This window comes from Equus przewalskii, chromosome 24 (genome assembly GCF_037783145.1).
Source record: "Equus przewalskii isolate Varuska chromosome 24, EquPr2, whole genome shotgun sequence".
Lineage (NCBI taxonomy): Eukaryota > Metazoa > Chordata > Mammalia > Perissodactyla > Equidae > Equus > Equus przewalskii.
The window spans coordinates 30,816,972-30,838,686 of NC_091854.1; the positions used below are offsets into that span (position 1 = coordinate 30,816,972).

General features: G+C 42.3%; 1 protein-coding gene across 1 annotated transcript in view; it reads left to right on the forward strand.

Moving 5' to 3' along the window:
- LOC139079090 (uncharacterized) overlaps positions 1 to 16,951 on the forward strand; it is a 43,008-nt gene extending 26,057 nt beyond the window's left edge. The window contains exon 3 of the mRNA XM_070592062.1: positions 16,877 to 16,951. Within this exon, the coding sequence (XP_070448163.1) occupies positions 16,877 to 16,918 (42 nt within the window). The 3' untranslated portion in view covers positions 16,919 to 16,951. The remainder of the gene's footprint in view (positions 1 to 16,876) is intronic.
- The last annotated feature ends 4,764 nt before the right edge of the window (positions 16,952 to 21,715 follow it).

The following is a 21,715-nucleotide window of genomic DNA, read 5'->3' on the forward strand; positions in this document are numbered from 1 at the left end:
GTGTGGCATTTGGGACTGAGGACAATGACTGAAATCGTTTTCCTGGAGGAGCAGGGCCTGTGTGTCCAGCCTGTCTCTGTGGGTTCTCGCGTGTCCCTCATTGAGGAGGGAAGTGGAAGGCTGGCTGTTGCCAGGCTCAGTGTTTAACGTGTGAATTCTGTGATCCTGAAAGTGGGACATCTGAAGGGAAGGTGACCTCGATGGCTGGCTGCGCCTGTCTGCAGAGGTTGGAAGGAACTCCCTTCAGTCAGTCTTCATCCCCTGGTGTGTACGTTCACAAATGTGTGCCGATCCAGGATGCCCGGAGAGAAGCCTCCTGAAGGCTGATGCAGGCGTGCTTTGAAAATGACCCGTCGCTCATCAGAGCACCTAGGAGTCACGTGAGGAGTGGTGAAGAGTCTTACAGCAGCCGAGCAGCACTGTCTTATCTGGCTCTTGTGAGCAAAGATTGCAGCACCTGAAATTCAGGCCTTTCTTTAAAAGATATCCTGAAAGCCTAGAAGACCCTTAGCCCCCGGGCCCCCGAGAAATCACAGGAAATAACAGGCATTTGCTTGTTGTGTTTATATTACTCCCTTCCTGCTTTCCCCCGTGAGCACCCTCTAAATAACCATTGTTTCCTGAAAGAGCAGAAGAGTGCAGGGAACAAAAAGGGACACTTCCATGACATGTAAGTTAGAGTGGATAAGAAGATCCAGCAGTGATGGAAACGCCTGAACGTGAAGAAGGATTCTGGTGTCCAGATAACTGTGAAGAGCTCCAACAAGCGTAGAGCAGCCTTGGCTCAAACAGGGAGAGAGGCCGCCCCCTGGGATGTGTTCCCACCCTGGGGAAGTCTTCACTTTTGCCCAAACCCAGATTTGCCGTGAAAATTCCAAAGAGAGCAGACTTTGGATTTGCCTTCCTATTGTGTGTGTGTGTGGAGGGGGGTGCGTGACGTGTATAATGTGTTCATGAGGGAGGGTCTTGTCAGGCCCAGTGGTTAGTTAGGTGTACTGTCCATATTTTTCATTTTTTGAATCTCTTATGTTTTCTGGAGCTGCTCCTGTTTCCCCTCCCTCTTTGTCACTGAAGTGTGTGAAACTTCTCTCTTCCTGTCAAAGACACGCTGCCTCTGCGCTGACTCCCCCTGTCGGGCAGCACTTACCCCCGGGGTTCTCCCAGACGTTCTGCCTCACAGCTTTAAATGGAGACTGAAGAGTCATTATCCAAAGTACCTGCTTTTTCCAAACTTGACTGAGAGGTCCTTTCATTTATTTTGAGTCTGGCTGCTGGGATGCTGAGATATGACGCAGCTGTGGTTATGGCGTTACCTGTTCCAGAGACAAAGGGACAGAAGCTGTGCTGGGGAAGGGGAGCCGGGCTCACCTCACAGTCAGGGCTGCCGTCATGGCCCCTCGCTGGGTTTTCCATTTGGGGTTGGCCCTGCTGCCCTCCAGTGGTCTTCTCTTTTTCTCTTTCTCTTCATTTGTGTGTGTATGTGTGTTTTCCCTGCGACACTGGCAATAATTTTCCACTCAGAGAGAAGCTTGTGGTCCATGATGCTCCAAGAATGAATTTCCAAATATTTGCCAGTGGAGAAGGAGCAGAGGCTCAGACGAGAGTGAAGGCTCTTTCAGAGAAGTTGCCCGCTGCGGCGATAAATGGAAGTATCGGGGGAAAGGAAGGATCTACTTGACCCCAACAGAGAGAACTAGAACGAAGGAGGAGAAACTACAGATGTCACAAAAGGGAGATCCTTGTCATAAACCGAGGAGAGGAGCAACTTTGGCACTTCTGTCCCCAGAGGTGTCAGGCAGAGGGTGGCAGCCACCTGCAGTTACTTCCTACTGGAGGGAGGGCTTCTCCTCACGAAGGGTGTTCAGAATCTTCGAAATGGAAAACTACACTAAATGACTTCTAAAATTATTTCCGGTTCTGAGACTTGATAATCCTATCAGAATTTTAAGAAAAGGGATTTTGAGAGCCCTCAAACTTTTCTCAAAAATTTCGTGCAACTTTTGAACAATAAGGAACACACACACACCTCCTTCCTGCCATCACAGATTTCGATTTATTTTCCCTATTGTAATTATTCCACTGACATACAGTTTTCCTATTTCTGCATTTTCACGATTACATTATATTCCACTGGATAAACATAGTATAAGGTATTATTCCCTTCCCATGCTTAATTATTATAAAGAGCCGTGCTCTAGATATTTTTGCATACACAGCTTCTCTTCGCTCTCAAAATATTTTATTAGAATAATTAGAACTGATTTGGTTGCAAATTACACAGCTCACTGGAGCAGCCTAAGTAAAAGGGGTTTTGTTGCTAAGCATATAGGACAATCACAAAGTTACCGAGTGTGAGACACACGCAGGAACTGGATCGTTGCCCACACTCCCCATCCCCTCTCCCTGGTCTGCTGTTTTCTCTCGACTGCCTTTCTCTGCCTGCTCCTGGTTCCCTTATAACTTTGGCTCACGCCGGGCTTCAACTTGCCTTGGAGGCAGAGGCCCCAGGTCTGCATCACAAGAGCACAGAGCCAACCACTGTCTGACCAGAATCGGTACGTCTTATACGAGATTCTTGAGCAAGAGGCTGATTAGCCCAGCTCCCCTGGCCCTGCGAGCTGTTCTTTCCTCCAGGTGGGGGGCCGGGCTCTGGAGTCTGCATAGTTCGAATTGAACTCTTCCGCTTACCAGTCACGTGCGCTTGAGTTGGTTCCTGAGCTTCTCTGAGTCTCTATTTGCTCATCTGTGAAATGAGGATAACACTGGCACCTACTGCAGGAGATTATCGGGAGCATGAAATAAAATAACCCTTGTCAAGGCCTATAAGAAGAACACATGAGAAGTCCTCAATGTGTGTTAGCTCTTAATTTTTAAAGAAATTTTGTATTATGGGAAAATATGCATAACATTAAATTTATGATTTTAACCATTTTTAAGTGTACAACTGAGTGACATTAAGTACATTCACATTATTGTGCAGCCGTCACCACTATCCATCCTCAAAACTTTTTCATCGTCCCAAACTATAGCTTTCGTTTTTAAATTATCATTATGGCCATTTCAGATATGGCTTCCTGGGTCCACCCTTTGGAAGTGTGTGATGGGGATTCTTCCCAAAGAAGGGACATCGTGGGTAGGCACTCCAAGAGCCTGCGGAAAGCATCACAATTTCAGTTCTTTAAGCCTTACGGAGCGCTTTCTCACCTAATTTTATGCAATCCTCCTGGGGAAGGACTTCTTGATAGGAAGAGGTTATGATCTTTATTTTACAGGAAAGGAGCCTGAGGTCCAGGAAGTCTGACTGGCCCAACATCTCCCATCTTACTTGTAGAGTCAGGACTCAAGGCCAAGTCTTCTCACGCCAAGTTTGTGCCTTTTCCATGACATCTTGGTGATGTAACTACTCAGCCAAGCTTCATACCCATTTGTTTATAGTTCCTAATATGTACTCCGTTTCCGACTATGAGAAGGGAGAGAAGAATTCTCAAACTGGAATGTGTGGGCGGCGCTATCTGGTAAGTACCGGCCTGCAGGAAGTCTGACAGCTGGCTTAGTTGCCCAGTTTCCATCCCAACATATAAGAAGCAATAATAATTGAACTTCACTGTGTAATGTGGTGATTCTGTGAAAGCCAGAGGGTAGGGAGATTGGTTAATGGACCCCTTAACTTTTACCTTGAGAAAGTTCTGGAATATTTGCTGGAAACAAATGGTATTACTAAGCAGATTTTCAAAATGATGTAGAGAAAAAGATACCATTAGAATCGAAATGGGTAAGTTTCTGATAGTGTTTTATGGGTTGTACAGAGAAGCATATTTTGTCTGATTGGCTTGATTAAATTTTTTTAGTGAAAAACACCTTTACCAAATGCCAGAAGTCTTCATTTTATACAAAAAAAACACAGGAAGAAAGCTTGTATGGACTCAAGCTGCCCCACAACACCTTCCTAACAACTAGATTAATGTTTGCTGGTAGGCAATCTTTCCATTAAAATAATGGCTACTTTTTTGGGTTAGACACTCTCCTTCCATTTGGCACTCTGACTCATTTCCTTGTCGCTTGTTCTAAAAGAAAATCACTTAGGATAACGGAACACCTTAGTGTGGTGAGCTTTTATTCTGTCTGTTCTGATCGTTCCTTTCGTATAAAACTTAGGGATTCTCCTGTGCCCTTTCATAACAAGTCACATTTCTTCTCTTTGGCTTTCAACCTGATCCCACCCCATCTCTGCCGCCCTCATCTCACCCACACTATTTTCCCCAACTCTCCAGTACCAGTTGTCTTGATTTCCTTGTGATTCTCAAGTACATTATATTCAGCCAACCCCCATGTCTTTACCTAGGCTGTACTGGCCTTTCCCTGGATCCACGTGCGAGACCTTTCCCCTTTAGCCGCCCTGAACATTTTCAACCTTCACTGCCAACAAAATCCAACTTATTCTCTAAGGCTCCCCTGACAGTTTCAACCCACGTAGAGTTCATCCCTCTTGAGTTTGGATTGCTTGTGAACGAGTACTGTCCTTTATTTGAGCACCTGCTAAGTGCCGGGCCCCTTATCTGTACTTTACAACTACACAAGGTAATTATTCTCTTCCTCATTTTACAAAAGATTCAGGAAGGTTAGATAATTTGCCCCAGGTCACACATCCTAAACTGCTAAGCTGAGGACTGAACCGCGGGGGTGACATTCTGAAGTTCTTACTCTTTCCATCTATGCTGTCTGTTAACTATACAACCTAGAAGTGTTCTCCAAGTGTTTTGCGTGCACCAGTCTTCTCTCCTTTGAGTTGTTAAAATCAGGGGCTACGTAGTTCAGGCACTGCCTTCAGCTGCTGGCTGCAGACCTCCAGAGTGATGATGGCGTCAATAAGTTGGTTTTTCACTCGCTAATAGGAGTCCAGGGCACAGCAGGCCAAGACTGATAAGGTGGACTGTAGCATCGTAGTCCTTGCCTCTTTTAGCTCTCCCCTCTGCCATCCCCAGGGAGTGGGCCTCAGCCTTGTGTTTACAGGATGGTGTCTGGAAGTCCAGCCATCATATTCGTGTCCCACGCAAGATGGAGGAAAGGATGAAGGGGAAAGGGTAGGCCTCCCAGTCGAAGTTGACAGACCTCTCCCCGAAGCCTCACCTTACGACTTCTATTTATAGCTCCCTGGCCACCACACCCGCAAAGAAGGCCGGGAAATATTTTATAGCTGAATACACTGATTCACCCAGCAATAAGAGTATTCTGTTTCTGAGGAAGGAATGGATGTTGAACAGGCAACTAGTGGTCTCTGCCACAGAGACTCCTGTCCCAGTCGTCTTGTATATTTTCATAGTGCCTAGAAGGTACTCGATAAACAGTGGTAGACAGGCTAATGTGGAGAAGTGGAGAGTGGAAAAAGACGCTTTAGGAAACTGATAAATGAAGAAACTGAAGAGATGGTAATCACACATGATTTCTAACTTATGAATATTTCATAAGAAAATAAATACCCATGGTCTTCTCCCAAACAATCCTGCTGCTACTCAGGCTTCACAGATGGAATGCTTATGAAACTAACATCAAGATTAAGAAAATGAAGCCAAGGGCCGGCCCCGTGGCTGTGCCCTTAAGTTCGTGTGCCCCGCTTTGGCGGCCCAGGGTTTCGCTGGTTCGGATCCTGGGTGTGGTCATGGCACCACTTGCCAGGCCATGCTGAGGTGGCGTCCCACATAGCACAACCAGAGGCACTCACAACTAGAATACACAACTATGTGCTGGGGGGCTTTGGGGGGGGGAGGGGGAGGAGGAGGAGGAGAGAAGGAGGAGGAGAAGGAGGAAAAGAAGATTGGCAACAGATGTTAGCTCAAGTGCCAATCTTTAAAAAAAAAAAAGAAAGAAAGAAAATGAAGCCAAGTCGTTTGAAATGATTTTGAGTAGATTCACTGCGTTTCTTTCAGCCTTTAGTCTTTGCATACATTTTGTCTCCATTTACGAAATTGGAATAATAAAATGTTCTGTTTTGCAAAAGGACTCACTGTAAACAACTACTTCTGAAAAATGACCAGTACTCAGGCAATGTCTGATGGGCACTTAGAGAAAAAGAGTAGATTACATTTCCAATAGAAATTAGTGCTATGCAGTTCTGGAACTCTCCTGAGTTTCTTATTTTGATTTGCAAAATAATTCAAATACCTGACAGAAAAACCTATGGTAATTACCTGAAGTGTTGCCCCAGCAGATTAACATCATTGAGAGAGGGTCTCTGTTTAAAATTAAAAGCACATTTTTGCAATTTTTATTTTTTCTTTTTTGGGGAAGATTAGCCATTACCTAACATCTGTGCCCATCTTCCTCTACCTTATATGTGGGACACCCGCCACAGCATGGCTTGACAAGTGGTGCATGATCCACACCCGGGATCCAAACCAGCAAACCCCAGGACACCAAAGTGGAGCATGCAAACTTAACCACTATGCCACCAGACCAGCCCCTGTAATTTTTAATTTTGATGCAATTTCAAATCTAGAAGAAATTTGTGAGAATATTACAAGCAGCTCCTGTGTCCCCCTTACCCAGCATCACTAATGGATTACAATTTGGTCCATTTTCTTTATCATTTTTTCTCTCTGTCTCTCCTTTTCTGTGATATGTGTGTATGATTTGTTTTCTGACACTGTTTATTTTTTTCTGAGGAAGATCAGCCCTGAGCTAACATCTGTTGCCAATATCCCTCTTTTCTTGCTTGAGGAAGATTGGCCCTGAGCTAACATCTGTGCCCATCTTCCTCTATTTTGTATGTGGGTCACTCCCACAGCCTGGCCGCCAAGTGGTGTAGCTCCACACCTGGAAACTGAACCCAGGCCACTGAAGTGGAGTGCATCGAACTTAACCACGAGGCCACAGGACTGGCCCCTTTTCTGACACTTTTGAGAGTAAACTGGAGACATCCCACGTTAGAAGACCCCCAAAAACTTCAGAATATCCTTTGCTGAGAAAAGGATATTTTCTTATATAACTACCACAAAATGATCAACACAAAAACTTTAACATTGATACAATACTATTATCTAGCAGATGGTCCATGTGCAATTGTCCCAGTAATGTCCTTTTTAGCTATTTTATTTTCCCTGGCCAGAATCCAGTCTCAGATCATGCATTGCATTTAGTTGTCACGTCCCTTTAACCTTCTTGGATCAGGAAGAGTTCCTCAGCCTTTCTGTGATTTTCTCTAACTTCACATTTTTTAAGAATACAGGACAATTTTTTGGTAGAATATCCTTCAACTTGGGCTCGTCTGGCTTGCCTCATGATTACGTTCAGGTCACACGTTTTTGGCAGGAATTCCACAGACGTGGTGGTGTCTCCTTCTCGGTGCATCATATGAGGGAGCACGTGATACTGTTTTGTCTGAAGACCGGAGAGGCTGACTTGGACTTGGCGTCCGCCAGATTTCTCTGCTGTAAAGATCCTATTTTTCTTTTGTAACTAATAGATGATTTGTAGGGAAGTTTTTTGGGACTATGTAAATATTCTCTTCCTCATCCCACATTCATCTACTAGTTTGAGCATCCACTGATGATTTTCAAATTCCATCGTTCCTTTTTTATTAGTTGGCTTGCTATTGTAAGAATAGATTTGTCTTCTAAGAGAAAGTTTCTGATGCCGTGTGGCTGCATGCTTCGGAGACTCTGTCTTATTTTCTAGGGCTGCAGTAACAAGATACCACACCCTGAGCGGCTTACACAACAGACATTTCTTCCTTCCAGTTCCGGAGGCTGAGAAGTCCAAGGTCAGGGTGCTGGCCAATTCCGTTTCCGGTGAGAGCTCTCTTCTTGCCTTGCAAATGGCCACCTTCTCCCCTCATGTGGTGTCCTCACATGGCAGAGAGAGTGCTCACGTCTCTTCCTCTTTTTATAAGGACGCCAATCCCATCATGGAGGCTCCACTCTCACAACCTCATCTAAACCTAATTACCTTCCAAAGTTCATCACACCGGGGTGTAGGGCTTCGCATATGAATTTGAGGGAGGGGGACACAAATATTCAGTCCACAACAGACTTTGTAAAGGTAAAATATGCCCCCCATTGTAAGAAGATGGTATCTCCCTGGACTGGGTACCCGTGATAGTGAGCATCGAAGCCATGCATAGTAGGAGTAATTCCTTACTCTGTCCTCTATAATAGGATTCTTTACTTTTATTCTTATTTCCACTGTCAACTAGTGAGGGAATTTGGCCACTCTCCCCTCATCCAGCATTGAAGTCTGTCCTCTGTTTGTTGCTGCCCGACAAATCTGGATTTAAATTCCACAGTTCCCGTTGTGTATGTGATGTTAGGCACCTTCTTTGGACTTCAGTCTCTTTGCTCACCAAATAGGGATGGTTACCCCTGTTTCACAGATGTCGCTGGGAGGAGCAAACGAGATGACGTATGTGATGGCACATAACATGGTGTCTGATCTAAGAAAGCAGTTTGTAAATATGTTTTCTGACTTTAACTTAAAAATTCCAATTTTGGTGAGACCGTTTTGCAAGTTTCTTGACTTGGAAGAGGTTAGATGCTTGACTTTCATCAAGACTTTACATGGTCTTCTGAAATAGGGATCTGCATCAGAAACAGAAAGGTTTGGTGGTGTCCTCACATGGCTTCTACCAACTTTTAGATGATTTGTGTGGTTATATCAATTTTATTCCTTCCTTTTTTCCTTCCTTCCTTCTTTCTTTCCTTCCATTTAACATTAATGGCGCTCGCTATGTGCCAGTCACTACTGTACACAAGGGATAGGGCAGCTCACAAAATTTCCTGGCCTGGTGTCAATTATATTCTAATCAAAGATGACAGAGGATACATATAGAAACAAACTCTTTTAATCATGCGAGGTAAGTGCTATGGAGAAAAATAGAGCCAGGAAGGGGCGTAGGATTGTGAAGGGGTTGCTATTTTAATTAGATAGTCAGAGAAGGGCTCACCGATGAGGTGGCATGTGATCAGAGACCTGAAGGAGATGAGGGAGCTAGTCATTAGAGAGTTTGAGGGAAAAGCATTCCAGGCAGAGGAAATATTTCAAAGAGAAGAGTTCTAAGGTATAGAATGACTTACTGAGTGTTCAGCCAAGGGAGCCATGAAAGAAGCCAAGGTGGTTCTGTGGAGCACAACAGCGCTCGACCTCCGTGACATGAATGTGACTGTAGGCAACAGCAGAATGGCCAGATGGGTGGTGGGGTTGTGGCAGCTGTAGGGGTCCCCACTCAGACCTCTCTTCAAGAAAGCACCTGCTTCAAGGAGTGCAGAGAGCTGAGGACCTGCAGCTGTAGTGCCTTCTGGAGCCACCCCAGCGTCTCAGTGCAGCCCTTTCTCCCAAGCAGTCTTCAGCCAGTGCTGAGCTGGGGGAAGATCCTAGGGCATGACCACTGATAGGCAATGTGGGACTCCTTTAAGGACAGTCTTTGGGCCAGAGCTCCGGGTTGGGCTGCCTGTGGTGTTTCCAGAGCTAGACTGCAGCCTGAGGCTCTATCTAATAATCCTTCCTTCCCCTTCTCCTTTCACAAGTGTTGGATCTGCATCACGGGCTAAAGGCTTTCCCTGCTCACTCCTACACCCTCTTCCTTGTACCTTCCACAGATATTACCCCTCAATAAGCTGCTTGCCCATCTAAACCCCATCCTGCTGTCTGTCTGCTTCCTGGAGAACCCAGACTGACAGGGGGCAGAGTAAACATTGCTCTGCCTCGACTACCTGCATAAGTCAGGTACAGTCGAGGATATGGAAAGAGGGCAGTCTACAGTGGCATCTAGGGAGGATCAAAGTTGCCAGATAAGCTCCATCAGCCCTACCCCAAGCCATCCTGAATATTATACAGTCAGTGAGAAATCTACTTATTAAAAATGCAGCTTCAGGGGCCAGCCCCATGGCATAGTGGTTAAATCCAGCACACTCCGCTTCAGCAGCCCAGGGTTCACGGGTTCAGATCCCGGGCATGCACCTACACACTGCTCATCAGGCCATGCTGTGGCAGCGTCCCACATATAAAGTAGAGGAGGACTGGCACAGATGTTAGCTCAGGGCCAATTTTCCTCACCAGAAAAAGATTCCTCTAGATACTCATTTCAGCCCTGAGCGTTTCTTGTATAGAAATTCCACAGCTACCGATGGAGAAGTTCCAAACCCTTAAGTAAATTCTGAGGAATAAGGGGCTCACTGCTTAGTCACCAAATTAGCATCCAAAGGGGCAGCATGCCCTGAGAGAGGGGGGCAGTTGGCACTCATTTCCACTCCTGGAAGGCAAACCATGGGCATCAGCTCTCTGGTGACACTTTCTAGGTCTCCAACTGAGATGCTTGTCTCTGTCTTCCATACCAGGCTCACAATGCTCCAGTGACATTCCAGCCAGAGGTGACAGAACCATGTTCTAATCACATAGCTGAGGTCACAGTTTGGGGCTCAGTAAGGCAATGGAGCCAAAGATTTTCTGGGAAATACCTAAAATCCCATCAGGAAAGCAAACACTGGCAGGGAAGGAAGTGGCTCTGGGGTGGGGTCCCACGGAGGGCAGGCAGAAAAGGTCATGACCCAGGATTCCAGGTGGATGCCCTGAGTGCCAGGCACTTTCACGTGTTCATATTTCCAGAGCCACCCTATGATGCCAGACTTATACTTTAAGGTAATCCCTTTTTTATGGCTTAGAAAAATGTGGTTTGGAAAGTTAAGTGATTTTTCCACAGTGCTAGCAAATAGCAAAGCCAGGATCCAAACCAGGTCTTCTGACTCCAAATGTAGGGATTTTTTTTTTCCATGGTTTTGCTGCTGGCTAACTTTATCAATTTGCCTGTATCAATAATAATAATATTTTACCCTGTGGCCACACCTCCTGGCTTAGATATAATCATGTCAACGTTTGGTCATACCATGGCAGGGAAGCACTGTAGTGGACATTTGCTGGTTTTTGACATCTCCACATCCATTCTTCTCTTCTTTTGCTAAACATATTCTGATGTTCCCTGGAGAACTCCCCCCTCCTTCCCTTGTAGTCAATGAGTTTTGAGTGGGCTCAAACTCTGGCTTCAGGAATGGGGCTGACTCCTCCTCCTAAATCAGTCGATGCGCCCATTCCCTGGCCACTGCCATCGGGATCGGTCTGTAGGCAGTCAGGACCAATTAGTCTTTTGCCAAGCAGCGGGGAGAAAAGCAAGTTCTGGCCCCCACTTCGGCTGAGCCTAGAGAATGCAGGCTGCGGCCGCTGTCACTCTCCTGCTGCTGGGATTGGAGAGTGTCCAAGGATGGCGCTTACACAGCAAAAACAGAGCCAGGAGATGAACAGAGAGAAACCAGGTCCTGGGACCATTTGTTTTTGCACTGGGTCAGGCCATTCTTGAAGCCAAAACTACCCACTAGAACTTCCAGTCTCGTGATACAACAAATTCCATTTATACATAAGCAGTATAGGTTGTATTATCTATTACTTTAAACTGAAAGAGGTTTACCTGATATAGCAGACTTCCCCGCTTCAATTCAATGGGTGTTAAAAATCAATTAGGACTCAACAATAAAAAGACAAATAGGGCCAGCCAAGTGGCATAGTGGTTAAGTTCGGCAACACTGTGCTTCGGCGACCTGGGTTTGGTTCCCAAGCACGGACCTACACCACTTGTTAGCCATGCTGTGGCAGTGACCCACATACAAAACAGGGGAAGATTGGCACAGATGTGAGCTCAGGACTAATCTTCCTCAAGCAGAAAAAAAAGAAGGAGGAAGATTGGCAACAGATGTTAGTTCAGGGCAAATCTTCCTGAGCAAAAATAAAAGACAAATAACCCAATTAAAAATATTCAAAGGACTTGAACAGATGCTATCGACTGAATCTGTGTCCCCCTAAAGTTTGTATGTTGAAACCTATTCTCCCAATATGATGGTTTTAGGAGGTGGGGCCTTTGGGAGGTGATTAGGTGATGAGAGCAGAGCCCTCATGAACAGAATCAGTGCCCTTAGAAAAGAGACCCTAGGGAGCTCCCCTGCCCCTTCTACCATGTGAGGATATGGTGAAAAGACCACCATCTGTGAACCAGGAAGTGGGTTCTCACTAGACACCAGATCTGCCGGTGCCTTGATCTTGAACTTGCCAGTTTCCAGAACCATGAGAAATAAATTTCTGTTGTTCATAAACCAGTCAGTCTATGGTATTCTGTTATAGCAGTCCAAAAAGACTAAGGCAAGAGGCATTTCTCCAAAGTAAATGTACAAGTGGCCAATAAGTTCTTGAAAAGATGCTCAACATCATTAGTCATCAGGGGAATGCAAACCAAAACCACAATGAGATACAACTTCACACCTCCTGGGATGGCTTTAACAGAAATACAGATGATAACAAGTGTTGGCAAGGATATGGAGAAATTGGAACCACGTACATTGCCAGTGGGAATGGAAAATGACGCAACTGCTCTGGGAGACAGTCTGGCAGTTTTTCAAATGATTAAACATACAGTTACTGTGTGACCAGGTCCTAGATAGAGACCCAAGAAAAATGAAAAGATACATCTCCAAAAAGCCTTGCTCATAGCAGTTGTATTCATAATAGCTAAAAATGGAAAACAACTCAAATGTTCATCGATGGGAAATGGAAAAACAAATTGCGATATATTCATACAAAGGAATTCCTCTCGGCAATAAAAGGAATGATCTACTGATATGTGCAAAAACATGAATGAATCTAGAAACACGTCGAGTGAAGGAAGCCAGATCCAAAATAATATATATGGTTTGACTCCATTTATATGAAGTCCAAGAACAGGCAACACTAATCTATGGTGATAGAAATCAGAAAGGGGTTGCCTGAGTGAGAAGGGTGTTGGACTAGAAAGGGACGAAAGAGTGAGAAAACTTTCTGGAACTTTGGGTGCTACTTACATGGTGAATACAATTGTCAAAACTTATTGAATCGAACCTCAAAATTGGTGCACTTCACTTAAAAATAATACTGTTTTTTAAATATTGACTGATTTTTCACTTCTGATGAGGAAAAAAAAAAAAAAGTACCCACTGAACTTACACAGTCTGATGTCCGTGAAAAGCTTTCCTATCCACAAATGCCTTTCCCCACCAACTTAAGAATGGACGGCCTTTCTCCCCTATTAGTTTCTCCTTTGAGAGAAAGCACTGCCTAAGATGCTGTGCTACGTCTCCTGATGACTGTTTCAGCACTGCACTAAGTTACAAGATTGATTCTCCTTCTTAGCAAGGCCCCTCAAAGCTCTATTGACCAAGGTGACCATGTTATTGAAGGCCCCGTCCCTCATCTTATAATGGAGCATGTTTATAAACCATTAATTTCCAACCTCCACCCCTTTCTTACAAAGTTTTGTGGCAAAATTCTTCATTCCGCCTAACTTATCTCAAGAGAGCTGGTGACTTTTATCTTAAAATCCAGAAATTAAAAAGATAAAGTGATAAAACAGCCATTACCGTCTTCAAGTCACTAACCTGAAGAGACACCGACTCTCACAAAGTGAGTTTCCGCTTTGGGTAACTCCTTCTCATTTCTTTAATTCTTTCTTTACCTCGTCTCACCTCCCAGCCTTGTGCCGCATCACTTACCACTTATTGACCAGATTAATTAGCCACAGAAAGGTAATGGAAATCCTAAAATGCAGAGTCACTTACAAACTTCCCTAGCATGATTCATGAAATCCCTATGGGGTCATTGGAATGTCCATTTTGATGGTGTTTTATGGATTAGAAAGAGCCCTATTGCCTCATTAGTATGGACTTCTCTGTGACCTGAAAAAAAAAACGAATGTGAGTTCCTTTGGGGGAATGGAGAGGAGACATTACAAAAGAAAAATGATATTATTTTCCAATACCAAGGAAATTCATTAGCAAACACATTAAAATGCACTTGAGTAGTCATCACACTGAATTGTTTTGGAAAAGGCCCTGCTTTGGAAAAACACAGGGCATAAACATCTTCAGCCCTGCACTTTGGCACAACGAGACAGCAGGATGACAAATGTCTTATTATTCCCTGTGGCGCCTTAATATTCAGAGGACATCTGCTACTCTGTGTTTCTCCCTCCCCTGAGCCACCTTTATCACAGTCTGACATTACGTTACTGTGAATTCCCATGTCCACCTGTTTCAGGGGGAGACGCAGGCAGACTCCTCCGGTTTGCAGGAAACCAGTTGGTCTTAAAGTCAGGAGGCTGAGCTTTTGTACCAGCCATGCAGTCTTAGGCAAGTGTCCCCAATTCTCTTGGCTTCAGTATCCTCATTTGAAAAATAGGGAGCATAATAGACATGATTCCAACGAAATGGAAGCTGACTCCCCCTGGTCAGTAGGGGTTCCTCAGACCATAGAACCCGTATACAGGGAAGGGTGATAGATCCTTATTAGCAGTCATTGGCTTGCTGCTGCGTGGTGGGGAGGGGGTGGGGAGGGCTATGTTTAGAACTCAGGGAGTCAATGGACAACCTCTTGGCATTCCTTGGCCCAGTGGCCAAGTGAGGTCACTGGAAAACTGCATTCGCCTGATCAAGATGAGACTATCAATGCCTCATATTCCACATGCATGAAGTTTAGGTCCCTCCAGACCTGCTTGAGAAAAGCAAGCAAAGTGTCTTTATTTCTGCAGCCGGGCACAAGGAGGGGGTAAAAAAGCCACGTTCAGCCAAAGTGCTGATAGAAGCTAACAAGAACGGAAATGGGAGCTAGAAGGCAGCCTTGAGGACCAGCTCAGGCCTTGCAACCCGCTGCAGAAGCAGGGATGGGACGAGCTGTGTTTTACGTTATTTGGCCATTTCTCCGTCTCCCCCACCTCACCCCCTACTTATTAGGAAAACAGTGGAGGTGGTGACATTTTAGGTTCAGGTGGACATACGACCAGCTGTACTCTCTGCCCTTCCTCCTGCTCCGTTCCCTGGGGGCTTGCCCTAAATGCACTGTGTCACTAGGTTCTCTTGCCTTCTGGTTTCCAGTCAGGGTCAACAACAGGGAGCACAGACAGATCAGAGGAAGGAAGACAGAAGGGCACTGTCAGAATACTTCTGCCCTTTCTCGAGTCATTGTGCTGGGGACCGGCCGCATCCTTCCACTAGAGGTCACAGCTCCTGTCAGGCGGCTCTCCTCACAAAGATCTCTCTCCTGGCTCTGATAATGGGTTGCTTCCTTCTTCAAGCCTCTGTGTGGTAATGGAACTCCTAAGTTACTAAGACTGGGGCATTTTATTTTCACTTTTGGATTCCTTAAACCTGCCCAAACCTTTGTAAATAGTCCCTTTATTAAATTCTCCTCAAATTAACAAATTTCCACAAATAAATGATTTCTTTTCTGGTGGGGCCCTCACTAATAGAGACAAGTTTTTCATAGGAACCACAGAGGTAACTGTAAGATCAATGACATTTGTTTAAAATGTGTGTGAAATTTCTTTGAAGAATAGAATGACTTTGTAGAAGTTCAAATGAAGCGTATGCCACACATATAGGAAAAGGCATAAAACACAGATGTGCAGTTTAAAGAATAATTATAAAATGGACACCCACGTAACCAGGACTACGATCCAGATATAGCACATTGCTGGCTGCCCACCCTACCCTCCAGCTAAAGTCACCTTTGTTCTGACTTCTAGGGCGGTCATTTCATTGCTTTTCTGCATTTTACCAACTCATGTGTGTTTTATCAGCTATGTAAGCATCCCTTATATCTACAGTTTCCTTTTGCCTATCATAGAACTTATAGAGATGGAATCAGGCTATAGACATTCTCTCGTGTCTCGCTTCTTTAGCTCACTGTTACGTTGGATTCATCGTGGTGTTGTCTTTGGCACCCATGTCAAAGTCTGGTGCTTTCACTTTCGGTGCTGCATCCTGTTCCACTGTAACAATGCTCAACCCTTGATTCATCTTTTCTACTGTTGAGGAATGTTTGAATTGTTCCCGTTTCAGGCTATTCAGAACAATACTGCTATGAAAAATCTTCTATTTACCTCTAGGGCACAGTTCGAGAGTTTCTCTAGCATAGTGGTTCTCAAACTGATTGGTCTCAAGGCCCATTTACACTCTAAAATTTGAGGACCCCATAAAAATATCGAGGACCCCTTTTGTTTCTATGGATATCTAACCATACTTACTGTATGAGAAATTAAAACTGAGAAAAATTTTATGTATTTATCAATTTATTTTTAAAAACCATGAAAAACTCATTAGATGTTAACAATAATGCGTTTTTAATTAAAAAACTAACTTTTAGGAAGATAATATGGAAGAATTTTTTTACTTTATAACTTTGGGATAGGGAAAGGATTCTTAAATAATATAAAAAGCAAGACCATAAAAATTCGATAAATTCAACTACATTAAAGAACTTATGCTCATGAAATGATACCTAAGAGAGTGCAAACTGAAGCCACAGCATTGGAGAAGATATTAGCTACAGATAGAACCAACAAAGGACTTGAATCTAAGACATATACAAACTCACACAACTAATGTGAAAAATGGGCATGAGATTTGAATAGACACCTCATCAAAAAGAAAATCCACAAAGCCAATAAACATATGAAGACTAGCTCCACCTCATTCCCCTCTTTAATGAGAGAAGTGCAAAGAAAACCACTATGAAGCACCAAGGCCCTAGCAGCTGGTGGTGATAATGTGGAGTGATGGGAATTCTAGGCTGTGGATGAGAATATGAATGAGTCCAACCACCTTGGAAGAGTGTGGCACTTTCTGGGAAAGATAAAGTTATACCTACCTTGTGATGCAGCAGCTTCACTCCTGGGCTTGCATCCCAGAGCAGCGGTTCTCAAAGGGCGGTCTACGGACACCTGAAGGTCCTTGATCTTCCTGGGGGTCTGTGAGGGCAAACTATCTTTATAATGATACTAACATGTTATCTGCCATTTTCATTGTGTTAACATCTGCAGCGATGGAGTGAAGGCAGTGGTGGGAAACTGCTGGGCGCTTAGCAAGAATCAAGGCAGTGACACCAAACTGTGCTGGTGAGCATTGTATTCTTCCACACTACTTACCAAAAAATGCCAGTTTCACTTAACAATATCTTTTTTTTTTTTTTTGAGGAAGATTAGCTCTGAGCTAACTACTGCCAATCCTCCTCTTTTTGCTGAGGAAGACTGGCCCTGAGCTAACATCTGTGCCCATCTTCCTCTACTTTATATGTGGGACGCCTACCACAGCATGGCATGCCAAGCGGTGCCATGTCCACACCTGGGATCCGAACCGGTGAACCCCAGGCCGCTGTGAAGCGGAATGTGTGAACTTAACCGCTGTGCCACCAGGCTGGCCCCTAGAATATCTTTAACGAAGCAGTAAAAATTAATTTTATTAAATCTCAAGTACATTGTACACTGAGTACATTTCTTTTTTTTTCTGATGAGATCAGTGGTGATATTAACAAATGTGAGATTTTTGGTATTATATAGGGAAATGTGCTAACATTTAGAAAATTTGAGTAACTCTGTGAACCAATATTTTCCAAACATCAAATGCCTGATCTTAAAAAATCATGCATGGGTCAGTTTCACTCAAGATGAAAGACACACCAAGGGATTTTAATGTAACAGAACACATATAGTTCACTAACACGGTTTCAGATTCTACATTGCAACTAACCTTTAAGAAACTACCAGTGTAATAGAAATTTCTGGTGTTCAATAGAAGAGATGAGAGAGCAGGCATCTTTTTGTTTTTCCCCATTTCAAAGGGAAAGCTTCTAGCGTTTCGCTATTTAGCATGATGTTTGCTGTAGATTTTCTGTATATACGTTTTACTTGACTTAAAGTTTCCCTTTTATTTCAAGTTTGCTGAATTTTAAAATTAAGAATCCATATTGATTTTTTACCATTTGTTTCTTCTGCATATATTGAGGTGGTCATCTGGTTTTTCACTTTTATGACAGAATCAATGACAAATTACATTGATTCATTTTTAAATGTTAAACCCATTTTATATTCCTGGGACAAAGCCAGCTTGTTTCTATATATTATCCTTTTGAATTACTGGATTCAATTTGCTAATATTTTGTTTCAGATTTTTCAGTTAATGTCCATAGGTCAAATTAGTCTGTAATTATATTTTGTCATATTGTCCATGATGAGGTTTAGTATTTTATTATGAGTTTGGGAGTCATTTCGACTTTTATTTTATGTTTATGTGAGAATACTTTGTTCCTCAAAAGACTGGTAGAACTCACATTAAAGTCTTCTAGTCCTGGAGTTTTCTTTGTGGATTTTCTATGAAGGATTGAATTTATTTAGTGGTTGTAGATTATTCAGGTTTTTTATATTATTATAGGCTTTGCTAATTTTCCTCTGGGAAGTTGTATGGACTACATTTTCACATGCGTTGGCATTAGGTCGTTCATCATATCCTCTCGTGATTTTTCTGATGTCTGCAACATCTGGAGTAATATGCCCCTTTTCATTCATTTTGTGTGTGTGTGTGTGTATTCTCCCTCTCATAGTCTCAAAAGGGACTTGACACCTTTATTAGTCATCTCAAGGAACCAACTGTTGACTTTATTGTTTCTCTCTATCATGTATTTTTTCTATTTCATGTATTTCTGTTCTGATTTATTACTTCTTTTCTACTACTTTCTTTCTGTTTATTTTACTGTTTATTTCTATTATCCTGAGGTGGATGCTTGGCTCATCAATTTTTAGCCTTTTTTCTTCGCTAGTATAACATTTAAGGCTATAAGTCAATCCTCTAAGTACTTTTTAACTGTATCCTACATGTTTTTGATAGTTAGGAGTTTTTTAAATCATTCAATTGAAAAAAATTTTAATTTCCATTATAAATAATTTTCCAAAAATATGCGATATTCTTTTTCATTTTTATTTATTGATTTATGGTTTGATCACATATTCGTCAGAAAACATCCTCTGTGTTATCTCTGCCCCTATAATTTGTTGAGCCTTGCTTTAATGATCCAGTATAAGTCTATTTTTGAAATGTTCTGTGTGGATTTCAGAATATTTATTCTACTGTTGTTGAATGTAATATATATAATCTCAACTGGGTCAAATTTATTAATCATTATTGTTTGAATCATCTATTAGCTGATTTTTCTCATCTCTTTATTCTGTCTACTATTAACAGATGTATTTTAAAATTTCTCATATAATTGTGGATTTGTCTATTTTTCCTTATAGTTCTTCTGATTTTCTCTTACAGAGCTTGAAGCTATGTTATTAGGTGCATATAAATTTTATATTTTCCTGGTGAATTGAAATTGTATTGCTAAGAAGTGATTATGTTTCTCTTACTAAATTTTTATTGTGGTAAAATATAGATGACAAAGTTTGCCATTTTAACGATTTTTAAGTGTACAATTCAGCAGCATTAATTAGATTCACAGTGTTGGGCAACCATCACTACTATATAGTTTAAAACTGTTTCCGTCACCCTAAATAGAAACTGTACAACCATTAAGCAAAAATTTGCCATGCTTCCCTCCTCCCAGCCCCTAATATTATCTACTTTCTGTCTCTATAAATCTTCCTTTTCTAGATATTTCACATAAGTGAAATTATACAATATTTGTTATTTTGTGTCTGGCTTATTTCACTTAGCATATGTTTTCAAGCTTCATCCATGTTGTGGTATACATAGAACATGATTCCTTTTTATGGCTGAATAATATTCCATTTAACGTATATACTGCATTTTGTTTATCTATTCATTTGTTGAATACTTGGGTTGCTTCCACCTTTTGGCTATTGTGAGCAATCCTGCAATGAACGTGGTATACGAGGGTCTGCCTCAGTCCCTCCTTTCAATTTTGAGTATACACGCAGGAGTGGAACTGCTGGGTCCTACAGTAATTCTATGTTTAGCTTTGTGAGTAACTGCCAAACTGTTTTCAATAATACTTTTTGCCTTAAAATCTATTTAGAGTACTATTAATATAAGAATGCCAGCTCTTTTTTGTTTATATTTTCAGGGTATATGTATTTCCATTTTAAAATTTCAGCCTGTTTGAATATTTACATACTTTTTTTTCCAGTCTGAAAACCGTGGTCCTTTAACTGAAGTATTTAATCTATTTATATTTTATTTAATTAATTAATATTAATAACTACTATATTTTAAATCTATCACCATATGTTTTCTTTCTCTTTATCTCACTAGTTCTATAATTCTTTTTCTCTTCTTTTGGATTGATTATTTTTATCATTCTACATTTTCCTATTATTTACAGGCTACATTCTCTGTGTCTGTTCTTTCAAAGGTTAGCTAAAATTTCTGTGTGCATATATAATCTATCAAGTACAAAGTTAGTCAATAATGTTATTTTTGTGCTAGAGATTACAAAGACTTTAAACACTAACTTCATTTACTCTCTTCCTAATTTGCATGTTTTTATTTTTGTGTATTTCACTTATTTTTAATCTTATAGACATTAATGTTGTGTTATGCACAATACTGCATTGTTTAGATTTATCCACATATTTATCACTTTCTCTGCTCTTCATTCTTTCTTGCATCTCAGAGCTTCCATCTGAGATCACATTCTTTCTTCCAGAATAACACCCTTCAGAATTCTCTTTTATAAGGGTCTAGATAGTAGCTGCAATATTGTGATTTATTAGAAAATATATATATATATATATATATTTGGTCATTCAGATGACCAAAATATATTCTTCATATATGGTTGGTCTTCATCCACAGTTCCTGGCTCACGACTCCTAAAACCCTTGGAATTTCCTGAGCTATAAGAGCAACAGGAGCATCTTTTGTTATAATATTTGGTCTCTTGTCCTCAGTTCCTGAAAAAGCTTCAGAGCCATAAGGGTGAAGTAGGTGTCTTGTTACTCATAACAAGCCCCTTTCCCCCACAACTGGGTTTATGTTAATGAGGTGACTTTTGGAAAGCACCTAAGGATGGGGCTGGTTGCCAGGGGAACCAACCCTGAATAGAGAGTTAGAACTTTCAGTCCCACCTCTTGATTTCCGGGGGGGGAGGGGCTAGAGGTTGAATCAGTCACCAATGATCCAATGAGTTAATCAATCATGCCCATGTAATGAAGCCTCCATAAAAACCCGAAAGGAGGGGGTTCAGAGAGCTCCAGGTTGAGGAATCAGAATGCTTTCTCGTGCACCATACTGGGCCCCCAGCTCCATGAGGACGGAAGCTTCTTTGTTAGGGACCTCACCCCATGTATCTCTTCATCTGGTTGTTGATTCATATCCTATAATATGCTGTGTAATAAATTGGTAATCTAGTGAGTAAATGGGTTTTCCTGAGTTCTGTGAGCTGTTCTAGCAAATTAATCAAACCCAAAGAGGGGGTCAAGGGAACGTTTGATTTATAGCCAGTCGGTCAGAAGCGCAGGAAACAATCTGGGCTTGCAATTGGTGTGTGAAATGGAGGGCGGACTTGTGGGACTGAGCTGTTTCCCTATGGAATTTGATGCTGTCTCTGGGTAGATGGTGTCTGAGCTGAGTTCAACTCTTAGATATGGCTTGTTTGTGTGGGGAAGCCTATACACACACACACACACATATTGGAATTGGGTCCAGGAACCCAAAAGAGTGGCAAACTCTGCGCTTCTATTTGTTTTCTAAATGTCTATATTGTGCCCTCATTCTTGAAAGGTATTTTCACTAGGATTAGAATAACAGGTTACCAGTTATTTTCTTTCACCCCATGGAGGATCACTGTGCTGTCACCTGGTTTCCATTGCTGCTATTGAGAAGTCAGTTGTCAGTCTCACTGCTGTACCTGTGACAATGATTTC